General features: G+C 42.7%; 1 protein-coding gene across 2 annotated transcripts in view; it reads right to left on the bottom strand.

The window, feature by feature from the left end:
• glmna (glomulin, FKBP associated protein a) overlaps positions 1–21,978 on the bottom strand; it is a 68,122-nt gene that overhangs the window by 4,277 nt on the left and 41,867 nt on the right. For both annotated transcript variants that reach the window (XM_060829969.1, XM_060829968.1), the window contains exons 13-14: positions 8,568–8,641; positions 6,745–6,829 (exon numbers count right to left, since the gene is read on the bottom strand). In XM_060829969.1, the coding sequence (XP_060685952.1) occupies positions 6,745–6,829; positions 8,568–8,641 (159 nt within the window). The remainder of the gene's footprint in view (positions 1–6,744; positions 6,830–8,567; positions 8,642–21,978) is intronic.

Genomic DNA, 21,978 nt, shown 5'->3' with positions numbered 1-21,978 from the left:
ACCAACACACCATACACCTTCCTAACAACCCTATCAACCTGGGTGGCAACTTTGAGGGATCTGTGGACATAGACTTCAAAATCCCTCTGTTCTTCCATACTGCCAAGAAGCCTGCCCTTAACCCTGTATTCTGCATTCAAATTCAATCTTCCAAAATGAACCACTTCACACTTTTCCAGGTTGAATTTTATCTAACACTTATCAGCCCAATTCTGCATCATGTCAATGTCTTGTAACCTACGACAGCCCTCCACACTATCCACAACTCCACCAACCATCATGTCATCAGCAAATTTACTAACCCACTGTTCCACTTTCTCATCCAAGTCATTTATAAATATCACAAAGAGCAGAGGTCCCAGAATCGATCCCTGCGGAACACCACTGGTCACCAAGCTCCAGGCTGAATACTTTCCATCTACCACCACCCTCTGCCTTCTATGGGTCAGCCAATTCTGTATCCAGACAGACAAGTTTCCCTGTATCCCATTCCTTAGTTTCTGAATGAGCCTACTAAGGAGAACCTTATCAAACGCCTTGCTAAAATCCATGTACACACATCCATTGTTCTACCTTCTTCAATGTGTTGTGTCACATCCTCAAAGAATTCAATAAAATTTATGATGCATGACCTGCCCCTCACAAAGCCATGCTGATTATCTCTATGGTTTTCCGAGTAATCATAAATCCTGTCTCTCAGAATCCTCTCCAATACTTTGCACACCACAGACATAAGACTGACTGGTCTGTAATTCCCAGGATTATCCCTTTTCCCTTTCTTCAACAAGGGAATAACACTAACCACCCTCTGATCATCTGACATCACTCCAGTGGACAGTGAGGATGTAAAGGTCATCGCCAAAGGCGCAATCTCTTCGCTCGCTTCCTGTACTAACCTAGGGGATATCCCATCTGGCCCAAGGGATTTATCTATCCTTATGTTTTTCCAACATTTTTAGCACATCCTCCTTAACATCAAACTGTTCTACCATTTCAGTAAGTTTCATGCTGTCCTCAGAAACTTCAAAGTTTCTCTCAGTAGTGAATACTGAAGCAAAGTATTCATTAAGGACCTGCCCTATTTCCTCCGACTCCTGGCACAAGTTCCCTCCACTCTGGCCATCCTCTGATCCTCACATAAGTGTAAAATGCTTTAGGGTTTTCCTTAATCCTACCCACCAAAGTTTCTTCATGCCCCCTTCTAGCTCTCCAAAGTCCATTTTTCAGTTCCTTCCTGGCTACCTTGTAACCCTCTAAAGCCCTGTCTGATCCTTGCCTCCTCAACCTTAAGTAAGCTTCCTTCTTCCTCTTGACTATATTTTCTAAATGCCTTGTCATCCAAGGTTCTTTCAACCCTTCCTTGCCTCAATGGGACAAACCTGTCCAGCACTATCAGCAGGTGCTTCCTAAACAACCTTCACATTTCTGTTGTGCATTTCTATGAAAACATTTGAGGCATCCCAGTTCCTGCTTAAAAGCATTAATTCCCCCACCCCCAATTAAATACTTTCCCACACTATCAGCTCCAATCCCACTCCATGAGTATAGTAAGGATCATGGAGTTATCATCACTATCACCAAAATGCTCTCTCACCAAGAGATTGGACACCTGGCATAGTTTGTTGCCATGCATCAAATCCAATATGGCCTCATCTTGAGTCAGCCTATCTACATATTGCATCAGGAACCCTTCCTGGACACATCTGACAAAAACTGTTCTATTCAAACTATTTGAACTAAGCAGATTCCAGTCAATATTAGGGAAGTTAAATTCACCCATGACAACAATCCTGTTACTTCTACACATTTCCAAAATCTGCCTCCCAAATTCTCCTCTGGGTCTCTCTTGCTACTGGGAGGCCTGTAGAAAATTCCCAATAAAGTGACTGCTCTTTTTCTGTTTCTGAATTCCACCCATATTGATTCTATAGACAAACCTTTCTCAACAATCTCCCCTTCTACAGCTGTGATACTAACCCGGACTAGCAATGCCTCTCCTCAAACTCTTTTATCTTCCCCCTATTCCTTTTGAAACATCTAAACCTGGAACATTCCTGCCCCTGTGATATCCAAGTCTCCATAATGGCCACAACATAGTTCCAAGTACTGATCCATGCTCTGTGTTCATCACCCTTATTCCTGATATTTCTTACATTAAAATAGACATACTTCAACCCATCACTCCTCACAGACTCTCTGCTCACTGTATCTGGCTGTTCACTACTATTCCATTATCTGATACATAGCTCAGGTCCCCACATTATAACAAGCTCAAAAGAAAAGGAAGAAATGGGAGTTGGTTCAAAATTTAAAAAGGTGTTGAACTCAATATTAAGCCCAGAAGGCTGTAAAGTGCCTAGTCTGAAGATAAGGTGATGTTCCTCCAGTTTGCACTGTGATTCACTGGAATACCGCAGCATGCAGACAACAGACATGGGCATTAAACAGGATGCACACCGAGACGCACATCAACTATGCCCAGAGGAACATCAACTCTGTGAAAGACACTCTTTGGTCTGCCCAAAACTTGTTGGTCTTCCAGTTGAAGGAACTGACCCTGCCCAAGTGTTGCAGACTGGCACATTCTAAGGTCCAGAAATACATGCTAAGGGATGCGCTGAAGCTTGGGGCAGCTGCCGTCAAGGTCTTTGGGGAAAGAACACAGTGTAAGGCCCTTCAGCTGAAGAATAACAGGGGTCCATTCAGTAATTGGGCCTTCCTGATGCCTCAGCCAAATCCCAAGAGGTTGACTGCAAATACAAGGAATGGTGAACATCAAAGACTTAATTTGTTCTCTGTAAGTTAATCAAGTATAGATATAAATGGCCCCATTAACTGTACAGGTACCAAAGATTTCTTTCTATGAATAAAGTATATTTTTGCAATAAATAAATAAAATTGAGCAGGACGTGGTGTTAAAATGACTGGGAAAGTCAGGGGTCTGCTTGGACATTGACCAGAGGTATTCTGCAAAGCAGTCACCCAGTCTGCATTTGGTTTCTCCAATGGATGCAGCAAGTTCTACACACAAGATTGGAGCAGGTACAGGTGAAATGCTGCTTCACCTGGAAAAACTGTTTAGGCCCTTTAATAGTGAACAGGGAGAAGGTGAAGGGGCAGGTGTTGCACCTTCTGTAGTTACATGGGAATGTGCCATGGAGAAGGAAATTTGGTCTTGGCGGTTGTGGAATAGATCAGGGTGTCCCGAGGGAATGATCCCAGTGAAATTTAAACCGGGGTGTGAGGGCAAGACATTTGGTGTTGACATTTTGCTGGAGTTGTCTGAAATGGCAGAGAATGATCTTTTGTACGTGGAGGCTGGTGGGATGAAAAGTGAGGACAAGGGGAACCCGATCACGCTGTTGTGAGTCTTGGGAAGGAGCAAGGGCAGAAGCATGAGTGATAGGTTGGACGCGGGTGAGGACTGTAGGCAGAAACCCACAGTCATGAAAGAAGCTAGCCTTGTCAGCAATGTTGTTTGGAAGGTGGCATCGTTTCTTGTACATTGATGACTACTTTGGTGCTGCTTCATGTTCCTGCCAGGTTTTTAAACTTTATTAATTTTGCCCTCCAATTTCAACCCCTCTATAAACTTTCATATCATCCATTTCTGACAGTTTCTGTCCTTGACCTGTCTCCATTTTGGGGAATAAACTGTCTATTGACATCCACTGACTCCCATAGCTACATTCATTACAGCTCTTTGCATGGCAGGTCCTGCAAGGACTCCATACCATTCTCCCAGTTCCTTTGCCTATGTCCCATGTTCGGATGATGCCATCTTCCAAAACAGCGCTGCTGACGTGACTTACTTCTTCCAAGACTTACTTCTTCACCAGCCTCCACATCCAAAGGATCATTTGCCACCATTTCAGACAACTCCAGCAGAACACCACCACCAAACATACCTTTCTCTCACTCCTCTTGTCTGCATGTCGCAGGAATCGTCCCCTCCAGGACACCGTAGTCCATTCCACAACCACCCACTCCAACATCCCACTCCACGGCACCTTCCCATGTAACCGCAGAAGGTACAACACCTGCCCCTTCACCTGCTTCACAGAATACCTCCAATGTTGCACAAGCAGGACCCTGACCTTCCTGTAGCCGGTCATTTTAACAGTGTCCTGCTTGTATGCTCATATGTCTGTCCTTGGCATGCTATAGTATTCCAGTGAATCCCAGCACTGGAGGAACAACACTCATGACGGTTGGAGGAAGAGCGCCTCATCTTCTGCCTGGGAACCCTCCAACCACAAGGGATGAACTCAGATTTCTCCAGTTTCCTCATTTCCCCTCCCCCCACCTTGTCTCAGTTGGTTCCCTCGAACTCAGCACCGCCCTCCTAATCTGCAATCTTCTTCCTGACCTCTCCACCCCCATCCCACTCCAGCCTATCACCCTCACCTTGACCTCCTTTCACCTATCACATCTCCATCGCCCCTCCCCCAAGTCCCTCCTCCCTACCTTTTATCTTAGCCTGCCCGGCACACTCTCCTCATTCCTGATGAAGGGCTCTGGCCCGAAACGTCGAATTTCCTGTTCCTTGGATGCTGCCTGACCTGCTGTGCTTTAACCAGCAACACATTTTCAGCTCTGATCTCCAGCATCTGCAGACTTCACTTTTTACTCATCTTCAGATTAGGCAATTTACAGCCTTCTGGACTTATTGAGATCAACACCTTTAAATTGTGAACCAACTCCCATTTCTTCCCTTTCTTTTAGTTGGTTATCACGTTCCCCCCTCCTCCCATTTCACTTACTATCCTTTCAAGATTGGCAGGAGACACACCATTGTTCTGCCATTCTCACATGGCGTTCACTTAATCTGAATTACCAACACCTTTTCTCCAATAGCACCGTACATCCACTTCACCCACCCGTCGCAAACTACAATATAAATGCAGTCCCTGCCAAGCTTCACTTAAGCTCTAAAGAAGTGATCTTGACTCTAAACGTTAGCTTGCTGTCTGACCCACTGAGATCTCCAAATCTCAGGAAGTGACTGATTTAATTCCAGTTATACAGTTATATCGTTGCAGTTAAATGGAGAAACTGCTCTGTAACATTTTTGCAAGTCTGCAGCATGAAGGCTAAACATAAAAGTAAAATGACAGAAATCATGCTTGTGTTGGCCCAGATTTCACAGTTTTGATGAGAATTTAACTCTCAGAATTTGCCAACATTACAACTGTGAAACTAACAGCAACATTTGGCATCATACACTCAATTATATATGGAAAATCACAAGTTGCTAGCGATGATTTCTTGTGAACTCAAGAGTGCACAAATAAGTATCCACAGATATCGAAATGTTTAAAAATCTCTTGAAATGACATGAACTTCTATATTTTATGCACTGTCACTGCAAAATTTCCCAAAATGTTGTGTCCTGTTGAATGAGGTATAATGGGGTATTTTTATGGATACTACACTATACTTTTCTAAATTATTCCTCTGAAGCCGAATAACTAATCTTTATTGTGGAATGTCAAATTTCTCCATGATCAAAAATTCTATAACATTTTAAATGTAAAAATGCTCATGTTTATGATATTTCAGCTTCTACGTTAATTCAATTTGTGTGCCTCAATCTTTGTTTTGTTCTCTGTACAATTATTCAAAAGTGAGAAATAATCAGAACATTTTTTTCTGGCTTTTTGACTTTGAGATTACTTCAATTTGATTGGCTGTTTTGCCAGTTTTACTATTGGTTGATGTCTGGAGATCCTCTTAACATGGTTCCAGTGAAATAACTCCACAGAGACCAATATCCCACCACCAAGTCAGTCATTCTTTATTTAGACATGAACAGCCTTAGACTTTAGTATTGCTTCTTCAGAGCCTTCTATCAGAATCTCTGACAGTCCTCTTTTCATCATGATTTGGAGATGCCGGTGCTAGACTGGGGTGTACAAAGTTAAAAATCACACAATACCAGGTTATAGTCCAACAGGTTTAATTGGAAGCACACTACCTTTCGGAGCTCCGCTCCTTCATCAGATGATTGTGGCAGGTGATTAGGCAATCACCTGATGAAGGATCAGTGCTCCGAAAGGTAGTGTGCTTCCAATTAAACCTGTTGGAGTATAACCTGGTGTTGTGTGATTTTTAACTTTGTACACTTTAACTCTTTTCATCAATCAGCCAGGGCTCCCTGATTGGGGCTCTTAATTTGGTCCTATCAGGGAACTCCTATTCTCAGAGGTTCAACTGGTTGACCTCATTACAATCACTACAACCAGAATCAAACTACCAAGGAAGAATCAATACTAAACAGATTGCCAGAGCTTTCTTTGAAGTCAGAGAGTGCTGTTATTCACCACTGACTGCAGGATCTGGGCTATTTTCTCCACTGAAACAGTATGAAAAAGGTAAAAATGCACTTAAAATTCATTTTCAATATGACTAGCAGCTTTTTAAAAATTAAATTTAATAAGTATGCAGAAGAGATGTGTTTCAGCAAGATCACAGATTGATTCTTTTATTTTATTATTGTACTTGTGTGTATCGTAGTATGCACCTTTTATTGTACAAATATAGCTGAAGAATTCGTTCTTTGCTTATACTTCATGCATTAGATTAGGACTGGCAAATAATTTAGAAAACTGACCTAAAAGACAATCAAGGCTATTGCTAGTGATACTTTGTAAAACAATGCACAGCACCTTTCCAAACACATACATAGGTACATACCCACATTTACAGACAATAAAGTACTTCTAGGCTTATTAACATGCTTACCTTCAATGCTAGGTCAATCTGATTTTTAAGATTTTGTATAACATAACCTTGTACGCCAGCATGTTGGCTAGTTTTAAACAGGCACCTATAAAACATAAAACTAGCATCGCAGTTCCAATCACATCAAGTTAACTTCACTCTGTTCATCCACCACCATACAAACATAGTACTGTTTCTTTAAAAATGACATATGATTCTTTTTAAATAGTGCTACTACAGTAGTTAACAAAACTACCATAAGTAGTTGCAACATTTAAAATAAGCTGAGTTCAAAATATTCTTTACTATAACACTAATACCCTTACACAGTATTAGTCTAAATCCCTTAGTTTGCAGTTATTGTTCAATAACTTTGAGACTATTAAAATCATAACATGTGAAATAAATTGACAAGTCCATAGTTACACAATGGGTTGTACCCATTATGAATTGTGCTTTGCCTAAAGATTGTTTACAATATTACAATAGATTGAGGTGTGGAATCCATTCTTTTTATTTGAGATTCTGCATTTAGCCTATAAGCATTTAGGAAGATCCAGTAACCCAAACAAAGTGGAAACACACCACAGGGATGCAGTCCTTCAGGTCCTTTGCTTCAGTCCAAGTCAGTGACAGATTAACATTAGAGACTGGAGTTATGGCCATTTTCACATCAATCCATGCCTGAAAAGCTTTGCATCAATGTGAAAGTTCCATCCTCAGTAAAATTATTGATCATCTTAACAAAACCCATAAATGCATAACCCCTGCTTTGTGCACTTTTCAATTGTAATCATTTGTGATGAATAAAAAATATTTTATTCTCTTTCTTAAATTCCACTTATTTGCAATTCCAGTATAATTTTATAATAAAGTAATTTGAGATTTTCATTGAACATATTACAGACAAAGTAATTACAAAACGAAACTGCACAATTGAAGATTAGTTAATCACTTGGTTATTTTAAAACACATCCAGAGTGCAATTTGACGTAAGCTTTTACATTAAAATCTTACTATGAATGAAAATCAGCATTAAAATTGCAGCATTTCTAATTATGAGTTCCAAACAAACAATAAATATGCAAAATCAAATCTCTAAAACATAAAATTACATCAATATAATGTAGGGTAAGCAACAATTTAAAAAAAACTATCTGACCTCTTACGACACAAGATAGTTAGTTGCATAATTACATTAAAAGATGAAGCAAGACGTCAGAAATGAGGCTATAAATTACAAAGAAGTAACAGCACAGAAATATTTAGAATTAGCTTTAGCAACTCAAAAAAATAGTAATTGTATACAATTCAAAAACATTATACAGAACAATGTTATGGTTGAAATGGCTCTATCGTTTGGCAAACTGGTGGTTTTCCTATGAACTGAACATCATGGTTTAAGTTGTTTTGCTTTCTGTGACCAGCAGTACCTAAATTGTGAACTCACTTGCAGTGCTACAGACTACTAAAAGGTTTAAAACTCACATGAACTTAAACAAATTCAAATTTGCAATTTCTCTTCCCAAAATAACACTTCACTATTTAAAATGTGCTGTAAAATACAGTTGGTGATTACAATTTATCTGAAAAAGTTCAAAAGCTTGTCATCTTATGCTAATACCATGTATGTATATATATTTAATGAGTTTGTAGAAAAGGGGGTTTGTAAATTAAATTTAGTGTTGTTTGTGTTATATCTGGTATGCTTGCCTTATTTATAAACAGTTTTTGTGCATATCCTAATCTAAAAGTCCATCAAATGTGTTCTACTGAACATATTCAGAAAAACTAGCAGAAGACAATCTCTAAAATACAATAATTTTTTTCTGGACTATACTCACCTAAATAATTTGTATTTTCCTTCTGGATCAAACTTGTCTATGTGCTGCTGAAATATCTTTAGGCTCCATTTTCGCTAAAACAAAGTTGTGAAAACAATTAGAATTGTAAATAGGATAGAACAGAAGGAAGCCATTCAGCGGGTCTTTGACTCTTTGAACAAGCTATCCATCTGTTGGTCCCATCTGTTCATTCTTTCCTCATAACTATGTTTACATCTTTCCTTCAAGCTTTTATCCAATTCTCTTTTTGAGGTGCCAAAGAATCTAATTTCACTGGCCTTTCAGGGAGTACATTCCTGGTCACAATAACTTGCCAAATGAAGCTTTTCTTCTATCTGCCTGTTCTTTGCCAATCATCTCAAATCGGTGTCCTGTAGTTACTGAACCTTCTGTCACTGGAAGCAGTTTCTCCATGTTATGCATACCATTCATGATTTGTCACTCCTATCAAATCGGTTCTTAATCTTCTCATCTCGAAGGCAAACAACCCTAGATTCTTAGCCTCTTCATATAACTTGTCCCACATTCCTGGCACCAATAACTTCTGCACCATTCTAAGAATTTGTCATCTTCCTTTAATTAAGACAATACTCCAGCCATCGACCAGAAGACATAAAAGCAGAAGTAGGCCATTGACCTCCGCTAGGTTGCTCCATTATTCAATGAGGTCATGGCTGATCTGAATTCTCAACTCCACTTGTCTGCCTTTTCCCCCACAACCCCTTATTCTCTTACTGATTAAAAATCTGTCTATCTCAGGTTGAATGTACTTAACGAACCAACCTCCACCGCTCCCTCTGGTAAATAATTCAGATTTGTTCCCCTCTCAGAAAAGAAATTCCTCCTGATCTCTATCTCTATTATGTCCATTGGTCCTAGACTTCTCCACAGTGTTCTGCAAACACAGAAACCAGGAGCAGGAGTAGACCCTTCAAGCTTGCTCTGCCATTCAAAACTATCATGACTGATCTTCTATCTCAATGTCATACCAGTGTTCTCCTCCTATTTCTTGATGCCTTTTATATCTGAAAATGTATCTCTTTCTTGAAATTTGACCTCCACAGCCTCTGGAGAAAATTCCACAGGTTCACAATCCTTTCAATGAAGAAAAGTTTCAACTCAGTTTTAAATAGTCTATCTTGTATCCTGAGACTGTTCCCCTGGTTCTGGACTCCCCTTAGAGAGAAAACATTCTCCCTGCACCTAATCTACCTGGTTCTGTTAAAATTTTATACATTCCAATTAGATTCTCTCTCATTCTTCTAAACTCTAGTGAATACAGGCCCAGTCAAACCAATCTCTCCTTGTAGGGCTCTCCTGCCATTCCAGATATCAGCCTAATGAACCTACTGCTGCATTTCCTCTATGGCTAGAATATCCTTTTTTTAGGTAAGGAGGCAAAAATTACATGCAATTTTCCAGGTATGGTCACTACTGAAGACTATTCTTCTACAGAACTCAGACACAGATTTATTTAGTATCTGATTCAAGCTGCCTTCTATTTGGCTCCACTCCATGTTTGAGCATGCATTTGAATTCTCTTTTATGTGAGCCACAAATTTACTGTTATGCTTTCTCTTTGCTCCCTCCTTTCCAAGTTTAATTTAATTGTCTGCTGCATCGAACCACATAGTTGTTATAAACCAGCGTTTAGAACAGGGCAGCACAGTGGCTCAGTGGTTAGCACTGCTGCCTCACAGCACCAGGCTCTCAGGTTCAATTGTCCAAGACGGGCAAGATGCAATTTGTACCCAACCAGTAAAAGCGCATGACAGTATCCAGCACAAGATGTGATTCCACAACTTTATTGGTCAGAGTATTGAGTACAGGAGTTGGGAGGACATGTTGTGGCTAAACAGGACATTGGTTAAGCAATTTTTGAATATTGCGTGCAGTTCTGGTCTCCTGCCTATCAGAAGGATGTTGTGAAACTTGAAAGGGTTTAGGAAAGATTTACCAAGATATTGCCAGGGTTGGAGGATTTGAGCTATAGGGAGAGGCTGAATAGGCTAGGGCTGTTTTCCCTGGAGCCTCAGAGGTTGAGGGGTGATCTTACAGAGGTTTATACAATCACGAGGGTCATAGAGCATAGAGCATAGAGCATAGAAAAATACAGCGCGGTACAGGCCCTTCGGCCCTCGATGTTGCACCGATCCAAGCCCACCTAACCTACACTAGCCCACGATCCTCCATATGCCTATCCAGTGCCTGTTTAAATGCCCATAAAGATTGAGAGTCCACCATTGTTACTGGTAGGGCATTCCATGAACTCACAACTCGCTGAGTAAAGAATCTATCCCTAACATCAGTCCTATACCTACCACCCCTTAATTTAAAGCTATGCCCCCTCGTAATATCTGACTCCATACGTGGAAAAAGGTTCTCATGGTCAACCCTATCTAAATCCCTAATCATCTTGTACACCTCTATCAAGTCACCCCAAACCTTCCTTTCTCCAATGAAAACAGCCCCAAGTGCCTCAGCCTTTCCTCATACGATCTTCCTACCATTCCAGGCAACATCCTGGTAAACCTCCTCTGCACCCGTTCCAGTGCCTCCACATCCTTCCTATAGTATGGCGACCAAAACTGCACACAATACTCCAGATGTGGCCGCGGTCTACTACTCCACAGACTTTAGTGTCGTCTGCAACTTTACTAATCCATCCACCTATGCCTGCCTAAGTCATTTATAAAAATGATAAACAGCAGTGGTCCCAAAACAGATCCTTGTGGAACAGCACAAGTAACTGGGCTCCAGACTGAATATTTTCCATCAACCACCACTCGCTGCCTTCTTTCAGAAAGTCAGGTTCTAATCCAAACTGCTAAATCACCCTCAACTCCATGCCTCTGCATTTTCTCCATCAACCTACCATGTGGAACCTTATCAAAGGCTTTACTGAAGTCCATGTATACCACGTCAATTGCCCTAGTCTCATCTAAATGCTTGGTCACCTTCTCAAAAAACTCAATGAGGTTTGTGAGACACGACCTGCCCTTGACGAAACCATGTTGACTATCTGAAATCAAATTGTCACTTGTTAGATGATTATAACTGTTACCTCTTATAATCCTTTCCAAAACCTTTCCTATAATGGAAGGAAGGCTCACTGGTCTATAATTACCTGGGTCACCTCTACTGCCCTTCTTGAACAAGAGCACAACATTTGCAATCCTCCAGTCCTCGGGTACTAAACCCATAGACAATGATGACTCAAATATCAAAGCCAAAGGCTCGGCTATCTCCTCCCTAGCTTCCCAGAGAATCCTCGGATAAACCCCATGGGAACTTGTCTATTTTCACTCCTTCCAGAATCGATAACACCTGTGCGTAACTAACCTCAATCCTTTCTAGTCTAATATCTCGTACCACATTTTTGTCCTCTACAATATTCCCCTTTTCCTGTGTAAACACCAATGAGAAATGTTCATTTAGCACTTCTCCGATCTCTGCAGGGTCCACACTCAACTTCCCACTTCTGTCTTTGATTAGCCCTATTCCTACCCTAATCATCCTTTTATTCTTCACATACCTATAGAAAATTTCAGGATTATCCTTTATTCTGTTTGCTAAGGACTGCTCGTGTCCTCCCTTTGCCTTTTTTAACTCCCTCTTTAAATCCTTCCTAACTGATCTGTAACTCTCTGTTGCTTCATCTGTACCGTTTTGCCTCATCAACACATAAGCCTCTTTCTTCTTCTTAACAAGAGATTCAATTTCTGGAGTAAACCGTGGTTTACAAACTCTGTCTGTGCCAGTTGGGTCACCCCACAGCCATTGATTTTCCAAAGACAACAATCCAAGATTTTCCAACCTCTCCCAATCCAGGCAACATCCTGGTAAACCTGTATCCCCCTTCCCAAAGGCCTTCACATTCTACCTATAATATGGTGATCAAAACGGCACACAATACCCCAAAGGTGGCCTGATTCTAGGTTTATATTCACTCCCCTGACAGAAGGAGGCAAGCCTGCCATTCACCTCCTTCACCACTTTCAGGGATCTTTCAGCTTGCAACTGAAGATCCATCTGTATATCAGTGCTGCTCAGGGCCCTTCCTTATATTGTATACATTCCTCTTGCTATGTGTCTTCCAAACCGCATCACCTCACACTAGTCTGAATTAAAATATATCTGCAATTTCTCCACAAAACTTTCTGACTCATCTCTTTCTTGCTGTATCCTTTGACATCATTCTTCACGATTCACAACTTCAACAGTTTGTGCCATCTACAAACTTGCTAATTACATCGTTTACATTTCCAAACTTTTCATTTACATACATTACAAACAACAGATGTCCCAGTTCTGATCCTTGTGGACCAGCACTAGCCATAGACCTCCAGCCAGCAACATGCCCCTGCACAACTGTTGCTGGGAGAAATATCAAAGAGGAGCCTCGAGTTCTGTGATGAGCAGCATGACCAACGTTTATTCAGAGCTCCTTACTAATACATGATGGGAGAGGTCCCTCTCTGGCTCCCCCAGATAAGTCCAGCATTTTGATGTGTTTACTTCATACGTTCCAGTAATATTTTCCCCCTGACCTGAACTCCAAGGTTTGGAATGTCAGCTCGGATATTTCCATGTTCCCTTTCACAGTCTCTGATTCTCTCAGCTCATGCAGCTGCTTTGCCAGTTCTTTCACAAATGGTTTAACCCGATCCTTGTCATTGCACATCTCCAGCCCTCCCACTACCACACATCTCCGGCCCTCCCACTACCACACCCTGTGGCATCTGCATAGTCCATCCAGTCACTAATTCAAAGGGGAACAGCCCCATACCCTTTGCTGGGGTTGTCCTCAGTTTCATTAGGCTGGTGTGGAGTACTCTAACCCATCGCTGTCCTGTCTGAGAGACCCTTAGTCAGGCTAGCTGTCAGTGTCTGCGTCATTCCTTCTACTGTCCCTGAGCTCTGGGGTGGTATGGGGGAATGGGATTTCTGTTCAGTATCAAACAGGGCACATAGCTCTTTATCTATGTTCCCTGTAACATTTGTCCCTTGGTCATAATCTGCAGGGGAATGCTTCCACCCACTGAGTAAACCTATTTATTAAAACCCAGTAGGACTTCCTTCCCTGGGATTGGGATGGGTGTGTGTGTAAAATCCATCTGTAATTGTTCCCATGGGCCCGTGGGTCCCTGCTATTGCCTCCATTTTATCCTGATTGCTTTCCCTGGCTCACACTGTCAACACACTACACACCTTCGACAAAACTGTATTTCTCCCTGTTCCAGGCAAGGATTGTCATGGATCATCTGATATTGCATTGTATCCTGCCCCATATGGTTCAGCCCATGATATGATTTTAATAATGTTTGTCTTATACAGTGTGGTGGCACTGCTGGATCATCCAGACTCTGTCTTGTCCTATTACTGCCCCACCCTTTTCCCATTCCTGTTTCTCCTGTTGTGGGACTGTTTCTGGGAATATCTTTAAACCTTCCTCTCTCACTTCTGTAGCTACGCCCATTGCCATCTCCTCAAATGTCTTCACTGTTTCAGTCAGTATTTCACATATAAGATTATTAAAGGATTGGACATTCTGGAGGCAGGAAGCATGTTTCCGCTGATGGGTGAGTCCCGAACTAGAGGACACAGTTTAAAAATAAGGGGTAGGCCAAATAGACAAGGCTTTTTCCCCGGGATGTGGGAGTCCAGAACTAGAGGGCATAGGTTTAGGGTGAGAGGGGAAAGATATCAAACAGACCCGAGGGACAATTTTTTCATGCAGAGGGTGGTGCGTGTATGGAATGAGCTGCCAGAAGGTGGTGAATGTATCTGTTAAAAGGCATCCGTTTGAGTATATGAATAGGAAGGGTTTAGAGGATTATGAGCCGGGTATTGGCAGGTGGGACTAGATTGGGTTGGGATATCTGGTTGGCAGGGACAAGTTGGATCAAACTGTCTGTTTCCGTGCTGTACTTCTCTTTGACTATATGACTCTAATTGCAACATTTAAAAGGCATTTGGATGGGTATATGAATAGGAAGGGTTTAGGGGGATAAGGGTCAGGTGCTGGCAAATGGGATGAGATTAGGTTAGGATATCTGGTCGGCATGGACACGTTGGACCGAAGGGTCTGTTTCCGTGCTGTACATCTCTATAACTCGATAAATGGTTAAATAACCTGGAGTATGCTAAGAATTCCCTTAATAACCAATACATAATAACCACTTGATGAAAGGTACATATATTATTACAGGCTCTTTGCAGATTGAAAAAAAAATACATATATTGCATCTGTTTCAACTTATCAAAATAGATATCAGCCATTATCAGATTCATTTCGCAGGGCAGCACCTCAACCAATCAGAATCAATTTAGTGTCATAGAGCCAGAGATGTACAGCATGGAAACAGATCCTTCGGTCCAACCCATCCATGCCGACTAGATATCCCAACCCAATCTAGTCCCACCTGCCAGCACCCGGCCCATATCCCTCCAAACCCTTCCTATTCATATCCCCATCCAAATGCCTCTTAAATGTTGCAATTGTACCAGCCTCCACTGCATCCTCTGGCAGCTCATTCCATACACGTACACCCTCTGCGTGAAAACGTTGCTTCTTAGGTCTCTTATAAATCTTTCCTATCTCTCCCTAAACCTATGCCCTCTAGTTCCAGACTCCCCGATCCCAGGGAAAAGACTTTGTCTATTTATCCTATCATAATTTTGTAAACTCTATAAGGTCACCCCTCAGCCTCTGATGCTCCAGGGAAAACAGCTCCAGCCTGTTCAGCCTCTCCCTGTAGCTCAGATCCTCCAACCCTGGCAACATCCTTGAAAGGATTCATAAAAGATTTACAAGTTTCACAACATCTTTCTGATAGGAAGGAGACCAGGATTGTACGCAACAGTGGCCTAACCAATATCCTGTACAGCCGCAACATGACCTCCCAACTCCTGTACTCAATACTCTGACCAATAAAGGGAAGCATACCAAACGCATTCTTCACTATCCTATCTACCTGCAACTCCACTTTCAAGGAGCTGTGAACCTCCACTCCAAGGTCTCTTTGTTCAGCAACACGTCCTAGGATCTTACCATTAAGTATATAAGTCCTGCTAAGATTTGCTTTCCCAAAATGCAGCACTTCGCATTTATCTGAATTGAACTCCATCTGCCACTTCTCAGCCTATTGGCCCATCTGGTCGAGGTCCTGTTGTAGTCTGAGGTAACCCTTTTTGCTGTCCACTACACCTCCAATTTTGGTGTCATCTGCAAACTTACTAACTGTACCTCTTATGCTCACATCCAAATCATTTATGTAAATGAGAAAAAGTAGAGGACCCAGTACGCTCCTTGTGGCACTCCACTGGTCACAGACCTCCAGTCTGAAAAACAACCCTCCACCGCCACCCTCTGTCTTCTACCTTTGAGCCAGTTCTGTATCCAAATGGCTAGTTATCCCTGTATTCCGTGAAATCTAACCTTGCTAATCAGTCTCCCATGGGGAATCTCGTCGAACGCCTTACTGAAATCCATATAGCTCACATCTACTGCACTGCCCTCATCAATCTTCTTTGTTACTTCTTCAAAAAAACTCAATCAAGTTTGTGAGACATGATTTCCCACGCACAAAGCCACGTTGACTATCCCTAATCAGTCCTTGCCTTTCCAAAAACATGTACATCCTGTCCCTCAGGATTCCCTCCAACAACTTGCCCACCACCGTGGTCAGGCTCACCGGTCTATAGTTCCCTGACTTGTCTTTACCGCCCTTCTTAAACAGTGGCACCATGTTAGCCAGCCTTTCAGCACCTCACCTGTGACTATCGATGATACAAATATCTCAGTAAGAGGCCCAGCAATCACTTCTCTAGCTTCCCACAGAGTTCTCGGGTACACCTGATCAGGTCCTGGGGATTTATCCACCTTTAACCGTTTCAAGACATCCAGCACTTCCTCCTCTGTAATATGGACATTTTGCAAGATGTCACCATCTATTTCCCTACAGTCTATATCTTCCATATCCTTTTCCACAGTAAATACTGATGCAAAATATTCATTTAGTATCTCCCTCATTTTCTGTGGCTCCACGCAAAGGCTGCTTTGCTGATCTCTGAGGGGTTAAAAATGTGTTGCTGGAAAAGCGCAGCAGGTCAGGCAGCATCAAAGGAACAGGAGAATCAACGTTTCCGGCATAAGCCCTTCTTCAGGAATGAGGAGGGTGTGCCAAGCAGGCTAAAATAAAAGATAGGGAGGAGGGACTTGGGGGAGGGGCGTTGGGAATACGATAGTTGGAAGGAGGTTAAGGTGAGGGTGATAGGCCGGAGAGGGGGTGGGGGCGGAGAGGTCGGGAAGAAGATTGCAGGTTAAGAAGGCGGAGCTGAGTCTGAGAGTTGGGACTGAGAAAAGGTGGGGGGAGAGGAAATGAGAAAGCTGGAGAAATCTGCATTCATCCTTTGTGGTTGGAGGGTTCCTAGGCGGAAGATGAGGCGCTCTTCCTCCAGGCGTCGTGTTGCCATGGTCTGGCAATGGAGGCGGCCAAGGACCTGCATGTCCTTGGCGGAGTGGGAGGGAGAGTTAAAGTGTTCAGCCACGGGGCAGTTGGGATGATTGGTGTGGGTGTCCCAGAGGTGTTCTCTGAAACGTTCTGCAAGTAGGCGGCCTGTCTCCCCAATGTATAGGAGGCCACATCGGGTGCAGTGGATGCAGTAAATAATGTGTGTGGAGGTGCAGGTGAATTTCTGACGGATATGGAAGGATCCCTTGGGGCCTTGGAGGGAAGTAAGGAGGGGAAAGTGTGGGCACAAGTTTTGCATTTCTTGCGGTTGCAGGGAAAGGTGCCGGGAGTGGAGGTTGGGTGGGTGGGGGGTGTGGATCTGACGAGGGAGTCGCGGAGGGAGTGGTCTTTCTGGAACACTGATAGGGGTGGGGAGGAAAATATATCCTTGGTGGTGGGGTCTGTTTGGAGGTGGCGGAAATGACGAAGGATGATACGATGTATCTGGAGGTTGGTGGGGTGGTCGGTGAGGACCAGTGGAGTTCTGTCCTGGTGGCGATTAAAGGGGCGGGGTTCAAAGGCGGAGGAGCAGGACGTGGAGGAGATGTGGTGGAGAGCATCGTCAACCATGTCTGAGGGGAAATTGCGGTCTTTGAAGAAGGAGGCCATTTGGGTTGTTCGGTATTGGAATTGGTCCTTAGGAGCAGTTGCGGCGAAGGCAAAGGAATTGGGAATATGGGATGGCATTTTCACAGGGAGCAGGGTGGGAGGAGGTGTAATCTAGGTAGCTGTGGGAGTCAGTCGGTTTATAGTAAACGTCCGTGTTGCGTCGGTCGTCCGAGATAGAAATGGAGGTGTCTAGGAAGGAGAGGGAGGAGTCTGAGACGGTCCAGGTAAATTTGAGGTCGGGGTGGAAGATGTTAGTAAAGTGAATGAACTATTCAACCTCCTCATGGGAGCACGAGGTAGCGCCGATACAGTCATCGATGTCGTGGAGGAAAAGGTGGGGGGTGGTGCCAGTGTAGCTGCGGAAGATGGACTGTTCCACATATCCAACAAAGAGACAGGCATAGCTGGGGCCCATGCAGAAGCCCATGGCTACTCCTTTGGTTTGGAGGAAGTGGGAGGATTGGAAAGAGACGCTGTTCAGAATGAGAACCAGTTCAGTCAGTTAAAGGAGGGTGTCAGTGGAAGGGTACTGGTCGGTTCAGCGGGAAAGGAAGAAGCGGAGGGTTTTGAGGCCTTCGTGATAGGGTATGGAGGTGTATAGGGACTGAATGTCCATAGTGAAGATAAGGCGTTGGGGGCCGGGGAAGCAAAAATCATGGAGGAGGTGGAGGGTGTGGGTGATATCCCAAATGTAGGTGGGCAGTTCTTGGATTAAGAGGGACAGGACCGTGTCAAGGTATGCAGAAATGAGTTCGGTGGGGCAGGAGCAGGCTGAGACAATGGGTCGGCCAGGGCAGTCAGGTTTGTGGATTTTGGGCAGGCCCGTTTGTGGAATGGGCGGTGCAGGGTTGTGGGACAAAGAGGTTGCAGGCGATGGATGGGCGATCCCCTGAGGTGATGAGATTATGGATGGTCTAGGAGATGATGGTTTGGTGGTGGGAAGTGGGATCATGGTCAAGGGGACAGTAGGAGGAGATGTCCGCAAGCTGGCTTTTAGCCTCAGCAATATAAAGATTGGTGCGCCAAACTACCACCGCCTTTGAGGGGCCCTATTCTCTCCCTAGTTACCTTTAATATATTTGTCCTTAATATATTTGTAAAAACTCTGGATTCTCCTTAATTCTATTTACCAACGCTACCTCATGTCCCCTTTTTTCCCTCCTGATTTCCCTCTTAATTATACTCCTACTTCCTTTATACACTTCTAAAGATTCACTCGATCTATCCTATCTATACCTGACATATGCTTCCTTCTTTTTCTTAACCAAATCCTCAATTTCTTTAGTCAACCAGCATTCCCTATACCTATCAGTCTTCCCTTTCACCCTGACAGGAATGTACTTTCTCTGGATTCTTCTTATCTCATTTCTGAAGGCTTCCCATTTTCCAGCCGTCCCTTTACTTGTGAACATCTGCCTCCAATCAGCTTTCCAAAATTCTTGCCTTTCTCCAATTTACAACTTCAACTTTTAGATCTGGTCTTTCCTTTTCCATCATGATTTTAACTCTAATAGAATTATGGTCGCTGGCCCCAAAGTGCTCCCCCCCACTGACACCTCAGTCACCTGCCCTGCCTTATTTCCCATGAGTAGGTCAAGTTTTGTACCTTCCGTAGTAGGTACATCCATATACTGAATCAGAAAATTGTCTTGTATGCACTTAAGAAATTTCTCTCCAACTAAATCTTTAACACTATGGTAGTCCCAGTCTATGTTTGGAAAGTTAAAATCCCCTACCATAACCACCATATTATTTTTACAGATAACTGAGATCTCCTTACAAGTTTGTTTCTCAATTTCCCTCTGACTATTAGGGGGTCTATAATACAATCCCAATAAAGTGATCATCTCTTTCTTATTTCTCAGTTCCACCCAAATAACTTCCCTGGATGTATTTCCGGAAATATGCTCCCTCAGCACAGCTGTAATGCTATCCCTTATTAAAAAGTCCTCTCTTGCCTCCCTTTCTATCCTGCCTGTAGCATTTGTATCCTGGAACATTCAGCTGCCAGTCCTGCCCATCCCTGAGCCATGTTTCTGTAATTGCTATGATATCCCAGTCCCATGTTCCTAACCATGCCTCAAGTTCATCTGCCTTCCCTGTTAGGCCCCTTGCATTGAAACAAATGCAGTTTAATTTATTAGTCCTACCTTGTCCCTGCCTGCCCTGACTGTTTGATTCACTTCTGTTCTCCACTGTACCAGTCTCAGATTGATCTCTTTCCTCACTATCTCCCTGGGTTCCACCCCCCCACCATACTAATTTAAATCCTCCCAAGCAGTTCAAGCAAATTTCCCTGCCAATATGTTATTCCCCTTCCAATTTAGGTGCAATCCGTTCCTTTTTGTACAGGTTACTTCTACCCTAAAAAGATTCCAATGATCCAAAAATGTGAATCCTTCTCCCATACACCAGCTCCTCAGCCATGCATTCATCTGCTCTATCGTCCTATTCCTGCCTCACTAGCTCGTAGCACTGGGTAGATATTACTACCCTTGAGGACCTCCTTTTTAAATTTCTGCCTAGCTCTCTGTAATCTCCTTTCAGAATCTCCATCTTTTCCCTTCCTATATCGTTGGTTCCAATGTGGACATTGACCTTTCTGGCCCCTCTCCCTCGTGAGAACATTCTGCACCCTCCCTGAGACATCCTTGATCCTGGCACCAGGGAAACAAGACACCATTCTGCTTTTTCTCTGCTGGCCACAGAAACGTCTGTCTGTACCGCGGACTACAGAATCCCTAACACAACTGATCTCTTGGAAGTCAACGTACCCCTCATTGCATTAGAGCCAGTCTCAATACCAGAAACTTGGCTGTTCATGCTATGTTCCCCTGAGAATCCATCACCCCCTACATTTTCCAAAACAGCATACCTGTTTGAAATGGGTATATCCACAAAAAACTCCTGCCCTTGGTGCCGACCTCTCTTACCCTTCCTGGAGTTAACCCATCTATGTGACTGTATCTGAGACTTTCCCCCCTTTCCTATAACTGCCATCCATCACATACTGCTGCTGTTGCAAATTCCTCATCGCTTCTCTCTGTCTCTCCAAGCGATCCACTTGATCTGGTAAGATACGCATCCAACAGCATTTATGGCAGATATAATCCGCAGTAACCCTTAAACTCTCTTTAAACTCCCACATCTGACAAGAAGTACATATCACTGTAAAGGCCATTTTTGCTCTTTCACAGGAGACCCAGAAAAATAACACCATCTTATTTCTCTACAAAACACTGCACCAGGTTAAATTAAGAGCTATGGCTTATATTTTAAGTTTAATCAAGAGACTTCTCTCCAAAAACATATAATCAAGAAAGAACCCACAATACTCACTAATACAGCCTTTCTCCTGGACAGACTTAAAACAACAATTAACTTACCTGATTCTGTGTTGTGAACTTCGCCCAAACCGGTTCCTCCAAGATTAGTTGTGAAATTCACTGTTCGTTAATTTTCCCAGATGTACTCTGATATCCAGCAACACATGAATTCAAAAACAGCAAAGGCAGTAACTGCGCAGGTTCCCTCTCTCTCCTGCACTGTCCTCACCATGTGCTTCCTTTGTCTGCTCTTCTACCTTTTAAAACTGCTGTTGTTTTGACTTTTTTCCCCAAAGTTCCAAAACAATGCAACAGCATATAAAAGAGTAATTGCTGCTCCTGGAATTTGAGGAAATCACCTCCAGCACCTAAAATATCTTTAAAAAAATGGAGCAGCTCTTACAGCCAGAAATTTTTCCTGTCCTCCATCTTGGGATTAATGTATGGTTAAATTTAAATAACATTTGGCATTAACTGTGTGTCTTAATTTAACTGTTGTTAAAGTTAAATGTTGACTGGTGCATTTTGCATGACAATGCCTTTAACAGAGTCAAAAATCACACAACATCAGGTTATAGTCCAACGGGTTTAATTGGAAGCATCAGCTTTCGGAGCGCTGCTCCTTCATCAGGTTGTTAACAGAGTTAACTTTCCAACCAATCAACATTTTCTTCTCATATATAGAAAAGGTTATGATTTGGAGATGCCGGTGTTGCACTGGGTGTACAAACATAGAAAAGGTTGTTCTCCTTCATATTGGTACTCTTGCAAAATGAAAATTGCTTTTTCATCAATTATAAAGTTTGTCATTCTTAACAAATTTATATCTTTGGTAATTTCAAAACTTCAAGATTTGGATTTCCTCCCTGTCTAAATTAGTTAGACCTCTTTCAGTTAAACTATTTTTACACTTGATTGGTCCTGGTTCTTTTCAAGAAATTTCCCAAATCTGATGACATT

The sequence above is a fragment of the Hemiscyllium ocellatum genome, chromosome 9 (assembly GCF_020745735.1).
Source record: "Hemiscyllium ocellatum isolate sHemOce1 chromosome 9, sHemOce1.pat.X.cur, whole genome shotgun sequence".
Classification (NCBI taxonomy): Eukaryota; Metazoa; Chordata; class Chondrichthyes; order Orectolobiformes; family Hemiscylliidae; genus Hemiscyllium; species Hemiscyllium ocellatum.
This window is presented reverse-complemented; position numbering and strand designations above follow the sequence as displayed.